Source organism: Triturus cristatus, chromosome 5_2 (assembly GCF_964204655.1).
Source record: "Triturus cristatus chromosome 5_2, aTriCri1.1, whole genome shotgun sequence".
NCBI lineage: Eukaryota > Metazoa > Chordata > Amphibia > Caudata > Salamandridae > Triturus > Triturus cristatus.
Genome location: NC_140588.1, coordinates 1,069,026,404 through 1,069,038,723, shown reverse-complemented (window position 1 = coordinate 1,069,038,723; position 12,320 = coordinate 1,069,026,404). Strand labels below are relative to the sequence as shown.

Here is a 12,320-nt window from a genome sequence, read left to right as displayed (position 1 = left end):
CCCTCTGTTCCTCTCGTTTTTCTGTGCCCTTCTGCGCCACTCGTTTTTCCCCTTTTGTGCCCCTTTTGCCCTCTGTCCCACTCGTTTCCCCACCGCTGTGCCCCCTGTGGACCCCTTCCAACACTACATATTCACCAAAGGATTGTGTGTGTGGGGCTCGGTGTGTGTGTGTGTGTATAGATGCAATAGGTCTCGCCTTTGCGAGAGCTAAAGCTATTGGCATTGTAAATGACAATGCCATTTATTTATCTGTTTTCAAAACCAAACCATAAATAAAAAAGTTTGTCATTTACAATACCAATAGCTCCAACTTATGCAAAAGGCGAGACCATTGCATTGTAAATGCTTGTTAATTAAGCTACCTCAAGGCCCAGCCCTGAACTGCCCCCCACACAAAACAAAAATATTGTTTTCCGCCAAAAGTCCACCATTCTGGCATTTGCCTTCTGCCCTCTTACATTCCCCGGCGCAGATACAGTCAATCGACAGAGGGGTGCCACGCACCAGTCACAGGCGCCACTAGAGTGCAGCAGGCTCAGCAAGGCATGGCACACAGCGTTTCCATCTCAGGGTGTCCGGGGCATGGCGGCGCTATGCAAGTGGCAGCGGAATGGCCAGCAGCAGAGGTGGGTACCCGAGCTGGTGGTTTAATTTGAGCACCAGTTGCCAACCGCCTGTGATATGAAGCACTGCAGAAACAGTATCAGCCACCAGGAGAGAGTCACATAGGTGGCCTTCCAACCTCAGAGACAGCGCTCCATGGCTGTACCAATAGAAGTAAGGCACTGTGGACCATGCAGCGTCTTTACTGACCTTTCCTCGGTTGGCTCGTCATTTTTCAGCCCATTTCCCCCCTTGACTTCCTCCACCTTTGTGGCCAGTGAGGAGAGCCATGAGGAAAGCTCGCCCAGAGAAGGCATTTTTATTCATTATAAAGTCCAATGATGGAAGGTGTGGATGACTGGAAGCAGTTTACCCATCAGAATCCTCAGGCTGAGAACCACAAAGATCAGTTGGCAGGGCTGCCAGCTCTAGCAACGAGGGGCACACATGACGATTTACAGCCGCAGTGTTTAAAGCTAAACGTGGGTAGCCTGTAAGGAGAGCATCCCTGAAAAGTGGGTACCACTGATGAGTCCACAGATACCATGCCATCATAATAGAAAACAAGCATTTGCAATGCAATAGGTCTCGCATTTGCCAGAGTTAGAGCTATTGTTGTTGTAAATGACAATGTCTTTTACCCGTGTGTTTTGGTTTGGAGTGGAGGCATAAAAAATGAGTGCAAGCAGATGACAGACCACTTATGAATCTCTTTTGTCATGGATTGCTTTAAGGTCGCCAGTCACATGGAAATTATAAAATCTCACCCCATAGTACCCGCACTAGGGAAGGCTACGAGATACACTTGTGAACCAGCATTGTATTTATGGCCCGCGGAGGTGGGTGGCTATCCCAATGTATGGCGAATGCTGTGCCAGGGCCCCACCTCCCCCAAGACATCTGTTTCCATTTTACACCCCCAGAACCACTGCATGAGCCAATGGTGTGAGAAACAGGAGAAATACAAGGAGATAGCGCTGCATATGTGTTTGAGTTCTGCACCTTGAAGGACAGGTTAAAACAGAGGGATGATGGACCAGCAAGCATGTGTGTACACTTTGCTGCAAACCTGTACAGTTCTGGGGACCGCAGCTGTACAGTTGAACATTGAATATACACACGGAAGACAGAAGGGGGGTGGGAGCACACTGCTACCTCCCAGCACAGTTCGCCCCTTTGCATCCTGGTACATGCAGTTCAATTTAAATGCTTACTTGAAATTTTGCAGAGTGTCTCACCAAAGTTGGTGCAGGTTAGTGCTGTTAATCTCTAGACACATGTGTTTCCGGATTTCATCCTTCTTCAGTAGAGATAAAACCAAATTCTTCTGGGGTTTGCTGAGAAAGCTGCCACAATCCTCTCAGGTCTCTGTACCTCTCCCTGGCGCACAGGTGCCTCCCATGAGCTCGTCAGCCCAGTGGCTCAAGGGAGCCTTTTTGATACAGAAGGGGGACGGGAGCACACTGCTACCTCCCAGCACAGTTCGCCCCTTTGCATCCTGGTACATGCAGTTCAATTTAAATGCCTACTTGAAATTTTGCAGACTGTCTCAGCAAAGTTGGTGCAGGTTAGTGCTGTTAATCTCTAGACACATGTGTTTCTGGATTTCATCCTTCTTCAGTAGAGATAAAAACCAAATTCTTCTGGGGTTTGCTGAGAAAGCTGCCACAATCCTCTCAGGTCTCTGTACCTCTCCCTGGCGCACAGGTGCCTCCCATGAGCTCGTCAGCCCAGTGGCTCAAGGGAGCCTTTTTGAAACAGAAGGGGGATGGGAGCACACTGCTACCTCCCAGCACAGTTCGCCCCTTTGCATCCTGGTACATGCAGTTCAATTTAAATGCTTACTTGAAATTTTGCAGAGTGTCTCACCAAAGTTGGTGCAGGTTAGTGCTGTTAATCTCTAGACACATGTGTTTCTGGATTTCATCCTTCTTCAGTAGAGATAAAACCAAATTCTTCTGGGGTTTGCTGAGAAAGCTGCCACAATCCTCTCAGGTCTCTGTACCTCTCCCTGGCGCACAGGTGCCTCCCATGAGCTCGTCAGCCCAGTGGCTCAAGGGAGCCTTTTTGAAACAGAAGGGGGATGGGAGCACACTGCTACCTCCCAGCACAGTTCGCCCCTTTGCATCCTGGTACATGCAGTTCAATTTAAATGCTTACTTGAAATTTTGCAGTGTCTCACCAAAGTTGGTGCAGGTTAGTGCTGTTAATCTCTAGACACATGTGTTTCTGGATTTCATCCTTCTTCAGTAGAGATAAAACCAAATTCTTCTGGGGTTTGCTGAGAAAGCTGCCACAATCCTCTCAGGTCTCTGTACCTCTCCCTGGCGCACAGGTGCCTCCCATGAGCTCGTCAGCCCAGTGGCTCAAGGGAGCCTTTTTGAAACAGAAGGGGGATGGGAGCACACTGCTACCTCCCAGCACAGTTCGCCCCTTTGCATCCTGGTACATGCAGTTCAATTTAAATGCTTACTTGAAATTTTGCAGAGTGTCTCACCAAAGTTGGTGCAGGTTAGTGCTGTTAATCTCTAGACACATGTGTTTCTGGATTTCATCCTTCTTCAGTAGAGATAAAACCAAATTCTTCTGGGGTTTGCTGAGAAAGCTGCCACAATCCTCTCAGGTCTCTGTACCTCTCCCTGGCGCACAGGTGCCTCCCATGAGCTCGTCAGCCCAGTGGCAGTGGCAGTCCACGCGGCACCCCTTTACACTGACCTGCTCCCTGCTGACGAGAGGCAACTACCTCGAAACACGTGTCCAGGGACGGCTAATGCGACACATACTTTTCTACATACACCGTGGCATAGGTGTACTCGCCGTCGCCACTACATTGACCACAGTTCCTTGGGGCAACTTGCTGGTGTGACGAGCAGAGTGCGATCAACTTTTGATTCATACACACGGAAGACCGCTGGTGATGGAATTCGAATGAGGAATTACCATCGAGACCAGGGAAGGAGCTGCTGCACTGTGTAGAGGACTAGAAATGAGGAATTACCACTGAGACCAGCGACGCGGCTAGCAGCACTGCCTGAAGGACTAAGAATGAGGGATTACCACTGTGACTAGAGCCACAGCTGCAGCACTGTCTAGAGGACTTAGAATGAAGAGTTATAGATGGGACCAGAGTAGCAGCTAGCAGGACTGCTTAGAGGACTTAGAATGAGGAATTGCCACTGGGACCAGAAAAGTAGCTGCAGCACTGTCCAGAGGAATTAGAATGAGGAATTACCAACGGGAACAGAGTAGCAGCTAGCAGCACTGTCTGAAAGACTTAGAATGATTAATTACTATTGGGACCAGAGTAGCAGCACTATCTGGAAGACTTACAATGAGGAATTGCCGAAGGGACCGGAGTAGCAGCCAGCAGCACTGTCTAGAGGATTTAGATTGAGGGATTACCACTGGGACCAGAGAAGCAACACTGCCTAGAGGACTTAGAATGAGGAATTACCACTGGGACCAGAGAAGCAACACTGCCTAGAGGACTTAGAATGAGGAATTACTGACAGAACTAGAGAAGCTGCTAGTAGCACTGCTAGAGGACTAAGAATGAGGAATTACCACTGGGACCAGAGAAGCAGCTAACAGCACTGTCTAGAGGACTCAGAATAAGGAATTACCACTGGGACCAGAGAAGCAACACTGCCTAGAGGACTTAGAATGAGGAATTACTGACAGAACTAGAGAAGCTGCTAGTAGCACTGCTAGAGGACTAAGAATGAGGAATTACCACTGGGACCAGAGAAGCAGCTAACAGCACTGTCTAGAGGACTCAGAATAAGGAATTACCACTGGGACCAGAGAAGCAACACTGCCTAGAGGACTTAGAATGAGGAATTACTGACAGAACTAGAGAAGCTGCTAGTAGCACTGCTAGAGGACTAAGAATGAGGAATTACCACTGGGACCAGAGAAGCAGCTAACAGCACTGTCTAGAGGACTCAGAATAAGGAATTACCACTGGGACCAGAGAAGCAACACTGCCTAGAGGACTTAGAATGAGGAATTACTGACAGAACTAGAGAAGCTGCTAGTAGCACTGCTAGAGGACTAAGAATGAGGAATTACCACTGGGACCAGAGAAGCAGCTAACAGCACTGTCTAGAGGACTCAGAATAAGGAATTACCACTGGGACCAGAGAAGCAACACTGCCTAGAGGACTTAGAATGAGGAATTACTGACAGAACTAGAGAAGCTGCTAGTAGCACTGCTAGAGGACTAAGAATGAGGAATTACCACTGGGACCAGAGAAGCAGCTAACAGCACTGTCTAGAGGACTCAGAATAAGGAATTACCACTGGGACCAGAGAAGCAACACTGCCTAGAGGACTTAGAATGAGGAATTACTGACAGAACTAGAGAAGCTGCTAGTAGCACTGCTAGAGGACTAAGAATGAGGAATTACCACTGGGACCAGAGAAGCAGCTAACAGCACTGTCTAGAGGACTCAGAATAAGGAATTACCACTGGGACCAGAGAAGCAACACTGCCTAGAGGACTTAGAATGAGGAATTACTGACAGAACTAGAGAAGCTGCTAGTAGCACTGCTAGAGGACTGAGAATGAGGAATTACCACTGGGACCAGAGAAGCAACACTGCCTAGAGGATTTAGAATGAGGAATTACCACTGGGACCAGAGAAGCAACACTGCCTAGAGGACTTAGAATGAGGAATTACCACTGGGACCAGAGAAGCAACACTGCCTAGAGGACTTAGAATGAGGAATTACTGACAGAACTAGAGAAGCTGCTAGTAGCACTGCTAGAGGACTAAGAATGAGGAATTACCACTGGGACCAGAGAAGCAACACTGCCTAGAGGACTTAGAATGAGGAATTACTGACAGAACTAGAGAAGCTGCTAGTAGAACTGCTAGAGGACTAAGAATGAGGAATTACCACTGGGACCAGAGAAGCAGCTAACAGCACTGTCTAGAGGACTCAGAATAAGGAATTACCACTGGGACCAGAGAAGCAACACTGCCTAGAGGACTTAGAATGAGGAATTACTGACAGAACTAGAGAAGCTGCTAGTAGCACTGCTAGAGGACTGAGAATGAGGAATTACCACTGGGACCAGAGAAGCAACACTGCCTAGAGGATTTAGAATGAGGAATTACCACTGGGACCAGAGAAGCAACACTGCCTAGAGGACTTAGAATGAGGAATTACTGACAGAACTAGAGAAGCTGCTAGTAGCACTGCTAGAGGACTGAGAATGAGGAATTACCACTGGGACCAGAGAAGCAGTTAGCAGCACTGCCTATAGGACTTAGAATGAGGAATTACCAGCGGTACTAGAGAAAAAGCTAGCAGCATTGCCTAGAGGACTAAGAATGATGGTTTGTTACTGTCCTGTTAATTTGTGCATAATCACAATGCCGAATGTTTGTTATCGTCCTGTGAATTTGTACACAATCAGCTCTTAAAGATCCCTGAAACAATGTCCACTGTAGTGTAGCACTATACAAAAAAAGGTCACTGTGCATAGACACTTATTTCAAAGATATGAGTTGCCTATTAAACACATTCAACTGTTTTTATGGACTGGGTAGACAGGGATCACTTGTACGTAAAAAGGTCAACATTGAACTGTATAAAAGCGATTTAAAAATTCAAATAACGGAAATCATATAGGAATACTTAAAACCCACAGACAGTGAACAGTGCACAAAGTAGGCAGCGCTTTGTGAAGGGACATTTGTCAAGCTAGAGCCTGCTTCTGTGCAACTGGACAGCTGACTTTGCACACAATTAGAATAGTTCCTTTTTCCATAAGCAGGGATGCTCTTTAATGTCCAGACACATGCCAGGATCTCAACTGCGGAAGCAGATGTGTTATTGACCCTTGGATTTGTTCATTTTGTTGCCCTCCTGGGGCCAAAGAGGCTCCCCAACTGTTGCAGGTCCCATTGTGCAGACCCCAAAATGAACATGCCTATGTGTGCTGGTAACAAACAAAGGTCACGACCCATTGTAGGCCACAGTGGCTGTTGGACACACAACATGTTTGTTTGTTTAGGTGCTAGGAGAACATTTAATTTACGAACTGGCCAAAATTAAAATACAAGTTTCAGAAAGGGGTGGGGTTGGATAATAACAGTAAGTGGACTGGCTCCTCAAACTGAATCCTTCGACTCAAGCAGGCCCACTCAGACAGGAAAGTTCCCATTACCAGGCTCCAAATGAGCTAATATGTTTCTAATAGCAAGTGGACGTTACTGCGCCGACATGGTACAAATAGGGACTGAAAGCACAGTAGCAATAATGAAGGTTTATAAAGCGGCTGGATCGGTGGTCTGCATGCCGTTTTTCATGCAACCCACTATGCACACCGGGACCCCTTTTAGAAAGATAATTCCAAGAATATGGAATGGTAAGAAGGGAAAAGGTGATAAATCCTCTCGCAATGAACTTGATGGACAGGCAGGCTGCCATCAACAATGCTGTAGCCGTTGTGTGTAGAGAGTGATGTGAGCATATCCTGCCATTTAGACTGAAGACAGTCCTTAAAGATTCTACACCTACACATGGGCCCCGTTCAGGCCTCGGCCTGGCATAGGCAGGCGGGGGCAATCGGGGAGCAGGGGGGACTATCGGAAGGGCTTTGTGGCCCAGGGAAGCCATTTAAAAGGGCATCGCCTTGGCCTGGCATAGGCAGGCGGGGGCAATCGGGGAGCAGGGTGGACTATCGGAAGGGCTTCACGGCTGAATGAGAGAAAAAAGTGCTTCCACTATCGGAAGGGCTTCGAGGCCGAATGGGAAAAAAGTGCTTCCCGGTTAATTAAAGGACATAGTATAACGCCGCTGGTAAAAGATCCAGTTCGGGTGGGTGGGCGGGCGGGTGGGTTCCCAAAAGTGGACAGGACGGTAACAAGGAGGGACTAAGAAGCCTCCATTACAATCAGAAGCCAGCGTTTTGTATGGAAGATGCCGCTACCCAATCAAAAAGATGGGCGGGGCTTCAAGTCCCCTTCCAAAAGCATATTGATTACAAAAAGCCCTTGCAGAAGCAAGGAGCGCATGCGCGCTCCAGCGATAGGTCTGCGAGACCTAAAAAGCCCATGTGACGCTGGTTATCGAAAGTGCAAAAAGGGTCAAATAAAATACGATTAACAGAGAGGGAGGCACGCATGGGAGGCAGCATTAACATAATTGTGGCATTAAGAGGAGGAGGGAGGGAGCAATGCTATATTTACATGTAAGCATCTAAGGCACTGAAGCAGAACACAGGCAAACAGTAACAGAGCAGGAAACCAAGAAATAAACAGTCCCCCAAAGACAGTTAACGAACCATAGCGGAATGAGGCAGTACTCAGTCCGTGCTGCCTCGGAGGGACAGAAGACAACAAGCATTGGTATAGCCAATAGGTCTCGCCTTTGGGGCCTTATAAGTATTTTAGTTATGCAGCACAATATTCTTGGTGCAACACCACCAACTGTAGCATGGCTAAACACTTATAAGGTCCCAAAGGCGAGACCTATTGGCTATGCCAATGCTTGTTCTGTGAGATGTCATTGTAACATGTCATCTGTGCCATGGTATCAATAAACAGTGTTTTCTCAAGTTGGTGCCACAGCACTGTAGTAATAACACGGAATGTCAACTTTGCACTTTAGTAATAAATGTACGTTTATGGGTATACATGCTTTAAGTTGCATGTAATTTTTAACTGGCATTGCATATGCACAACATGTATGTGCGCAATGATATATATACACACTCACTTATAACGCTATGAGAGTCAGTAGTATATTTAACTGCACATGAAATAAACTAGAAGTTGTAAATTGAGGAATGATTCGAAGTCAATGAGTTGAAAGAAATATGGAAAAAACTGAAACTTTGATTTTAAAATATGTGGCCGTTGTTGGGTGAAGGGGGCATTCTGGGTCATAGGAGAAAGAGGGCGTGTGCATTAGTACCTCTGTGCACGCATTTTGTTCATGCACTTCAGTATAGTACAAAACAGAGCACCAATAACGCAAAGAAGACATAAAGCTCTATACAAAGCCCCTTAATAAATAAAGGGGAGTGGTATAAAATGACATATAATGGCCTATCCTGAGATCCACTGAGGGTTACTTCACTGTGGTGTTTCTGTATATAGCACGCCTTTCGGTGCCCGACCCTGGTCTGACCCCGCCTCCTGAGCGCCAAGAAAGACTTTTGTGGTCCTGAGCGCCACAAACGAATGTGATGTCATTGTTTGTAGCTGCTAATGGGGAATGAAAGAAAGACATACGTACAGCTTCCTTTAGGCACATGGCTTTACCTGTAGATCGATATATACCAAGAAACGCCTAGAGGCGATTCACCTTTGACTGGTAGGCTCTATAAAGCGCCCAAATAAAGAAAAGAGAGAGTGTTTTTCAAGGCGTGTCCATACCAAAGTAACTATAAGTGGTTATTTGTAAAGTATTTACATGTTTTAAAATGGGCATTACTCATTAGAGAGACTCTCTTTAACATAGTAGTGTTAGAGGTTTCTTTAAAAAGAGTGCAATAAACAGCATATGCAAATGTGTTTAATCAAAAACATCAGGGACGAAGCACAGATGGTTAAGAAATTGCGTATCTTTCAGCTTTGGTGCGCTTTGCCAGCAGGACAAGGGGTTAATGAGTGGGTTTTTCTGGTTAATAAAACTGTTTTATGGACATCCTGGTTAACGGATTTACTAATGACGCCCTATTACAGATAGAAAAAATGTATTCCTGCGTTAAAAACAATAAAACGATGAATAAAGACATCTGTGTGGAACGGATGACAGGTGGAGCATTCTGGCATGAAAGAAAATTAAAAATGGTCTTTAAAATGAGTGTGGGTGGATGGTTTTCCGAGGCACGATTTCAAGTACATTCTAAGGTCTGTTTGAAAGGGCGACTGCCAGAGAAGGGTTTTTATTGCTCTACGCATGGCCGGCCCTATTGTCCCTTTAAAGCGCTCCAGTGATGGTTTTGGGAGTGTGTTTAGATTACGTCGAATTAGGAGACGACGAGTCTGTTGAAACAAACTCATTTGCTACAATAAATGAGTTAAAAGGAGCCTGGGCAATAAATCTGCCCCAGGGTGTAAACACAGGCCGGGAAAAAAGCAAGGTCAGTTAGTGGGGTCGAATACACCCCCAAATCTATGATTGGTTTGAGTCAGGGACACAGAGACAGATGACGGCTTTTCGTCTGTTTTCATGTTTTCTTTAATATGAGTAGTCCTATGTTGCAGGAGCCAGGGACCGGGGTGTTTGCAAATGTGGCCAGTGTTTATAAAACACTATGAACTAATACTGCAAGAAATATTTTTTTTTACGGACTTTAAAATAAGCCTGGCCGTGTCCGCGAAAGACTTCCCTAAGTAAATATTATCTCAATCATTTCAGTGTTAGGATGGAAATTAATACGCTTTAATTTTACGAAGAGTGGGGGCCTTCCACGTGACTGCAATTACTGTCGTGTCTGGGTCTAGCGGGAAATCTCTCTGGATAGGGCGTCAAAGAACTGAGCGTTGAATAGAGGCAGTTTACAAAGGGTTAAAGCCACTACAGTAAGAAGCATGCTGAAGGATTGCCGCAGATCTACGGTCATCACAGAGGTCTAAACATATTTAATCACTCAGAGTAGCACGTAGTCTTTACGCCTAACGTTTGCTTGTATGAACAAGCATTGGACATGAAAGTCATCGCGATCACGATCGCGGTGAAAGCGAAAGTGATCGTGATGACGCGCTAAAACACGCAAGGGATGCGCGCGCAAGGGCGCGTGCTTGTTGCGCATTCTAGCAAGCTTGCTAAAAAGCTGGGGGGAAAATGCTACCGCGGGCCACAGCTTGCGCGTGCCCACGCACAGCAAGCTGTAGCCACCGGTAGCATTTTTTGAAGCCCTCTCTTACTAAAGTCTCTCCGAGCAGCGCATGCGCATTGACTCAGCGAGACCTAAAAAGGAGGGACAAAGAGGCTAGACTGACCACTATCAAGAAAGGATTTTTAAACCACACTCAAACAAACAAACAAATTGAAAGCAGGGGATTGACTGTAAGCCCACAAGAGAAGTTACAACAGGTCGTGAATGCTCGACCTAAAATGGAAAGTGTTGTTAGTGACCTTCTGTTTCAGAGCTTTTGGATATGTTTCAGTGCCTTTTCTAGAGCTACCCGAAGCGCGAAAGAGGGGTGATTTGTTTTTGTCTCCTTAGATGAATTTTATTGCTTGATTTTCCTCACGTGAACGTGTCACTCAAATGTCGCACATTTACCAAGAGGGTCGCTCATAGGCCCAATGAAACCATGGAAATGTCACTCATAAATTGCCTGAAAACTTGGCAGCTACACGTTAAAGATATTTTTTAGAGCTTCTCATTAGTCAAAAGGGTATAACCTCTGTTATTTATCTCTTTCAATGCCCCTGACTGCTTGAGTTTACTCTCAAGAGAGTGCCACTGTAAGTGTCACACATTTGGTTTTGAATGTCACTCATAAGTCTCCTAAAACCATGAAAATGTTACAAATAAGCAGTCTGAAAACGTGGCAGCTATGTGCTGTATGTTTTTTATCCCTGGCTTTGCTTCCTTAAGGCCTGTCTACTATGTAATGCAATGTCCATCTGTTTTTCTTTACAGTATGTTATGTAAAGCGCTCTGATACCTACGGGTCAAGCTAGCGCTATATAAAACTTTTAAAATAAAAATAAATAAAATCTCCCCACCCCATCTACCCGTTTGCATGAGTTATGGGGGGGGGGGGGGGGGCTCTAGCCGCGAGGACGGCTGATAGGCGTGGCTCCCTAGTGGACCCTGGAGATACACGGCCCCGCTAACCGATGTGAGTTCCCCCGGGGGACAATACTTACACCGTGAGCCCCAGGGGTACACTACATACCATGTGCCATGAGGATAGACGCCCCGGGTACTGTGCTAATACTCCTCCGTCACTAGCGCCCCCGGGAGACTTCTGAGCGATGCCTTCTGAGCACGGCAGCTCCGTCGCACAGTGCGCGTTCTTGTGGACAGCGTGCTAGTGTCCGCGTAACGTGGCCGCCATCTTGGAACACCACCTGTTCATTACAATCTGGGGTACGCTCCTAAAAATACCATCAGTTAGCCGTAGACCTTGTGTTATCTACATCAATAATACGTAACTAGAAATATAGTTTACAATAAATATTGTAACTACATGTTTTTTTAGTTTGTTTTATTTCTTACTTGAATTTATAGGCAGGGCAAAACCAAACAAGATACATTGCTAGTAATTTAAATTTCCTATTACTTTACATACTTTTGTTTTCGCTCACAGTACTGTGACGGATCGTGGTTGCAGACAGAATCCTCTGATATGGCAACAAGTGTCACAGAGTTAAAAAAAGACTAGTGTGGTCGGGTGGGGTCAGTGTACCCCTACGTTACGAGCGCGCGCACTGAAAGGAAATGACCCACCACTGCACAGGCGCAGACGTGTACCCGGAAATCGTAGCTGCGCAAGCGCAGAATGGACATTGGGTGTGTTGGGACTGGGAGTGCTGTGTACATAGAAGCTGGAGTGAAGTTAGTGGGAACTGAGGAGCTTCGATCTGGAGTGTCTTGGAGGGCCCGGGGTGAGTACTGCCGAGGTGAGACTAGGGGTGTTGGTTGGCTTAGGCCCGTAGCACCGACTGTGCCTTCATTCAGCATGTTGAACAGATCAGTCTAGGCATGGGGGTAAATCTAATCTGACCCTGTCCACATC

At 46.4% G+C, this 12,320-nt stretch overlaps 2 protein-coding genes across 9 annotated transcripts in view; one reads left to right on the top strand and one right to left on the bottom strand.

Moving 5' to 3' along the window:
• Positions 1–11,606, bottom strand: part of LOC146829683 (uncharacterized) — a 114,601-nt gene extending 102,995 nt beyond the window's left edge. For 2 of the 5 annotated variants that reach the window (XM_085608372.1, XM_085608370.1), the window contains exon 1: positions 11,478–11,590. Coding sequence is in view for 4 of the 5 variants with exons in the window: in XM_085608370.1 (XP_085464496.1) it covers positions 11,478–11,487 (10 nt within the window). In the remaining variant the exon portion in view is untranslated. Of the gene's footprint in view, positions 1–11,477 lie in introns of all 5 variants that reach the window. The other 3 variants (XM_085608373.1, XM_085608374.1, XM_085608371.1) reach the window with 3 other exon arrangements.
• A 449-nt stretch (positions 11,607–12,055) lies between these two features.
• Positions 12,056–12,320, top strand: part of PDZD11 (PDZ domain containing 11) — a 119,998-nt gene continuing 119,733 nt past the window's right edge. The window contains exon 1 of one of the 4 annotated variants that reach the window (XM_085608363.1): positions 12,056–12,189. The gene's annotated coding sequence lies outside the window, so the exon portion shown is untranslated. Of the gene's footprint in view, positions 12,205–12,320 lie in introns of all 4 variants that reach the window. The other 3 variants (XM_085608364.1, XM_085608366.1, XM_085608365.1) reach the window with 3 other exon arrangements.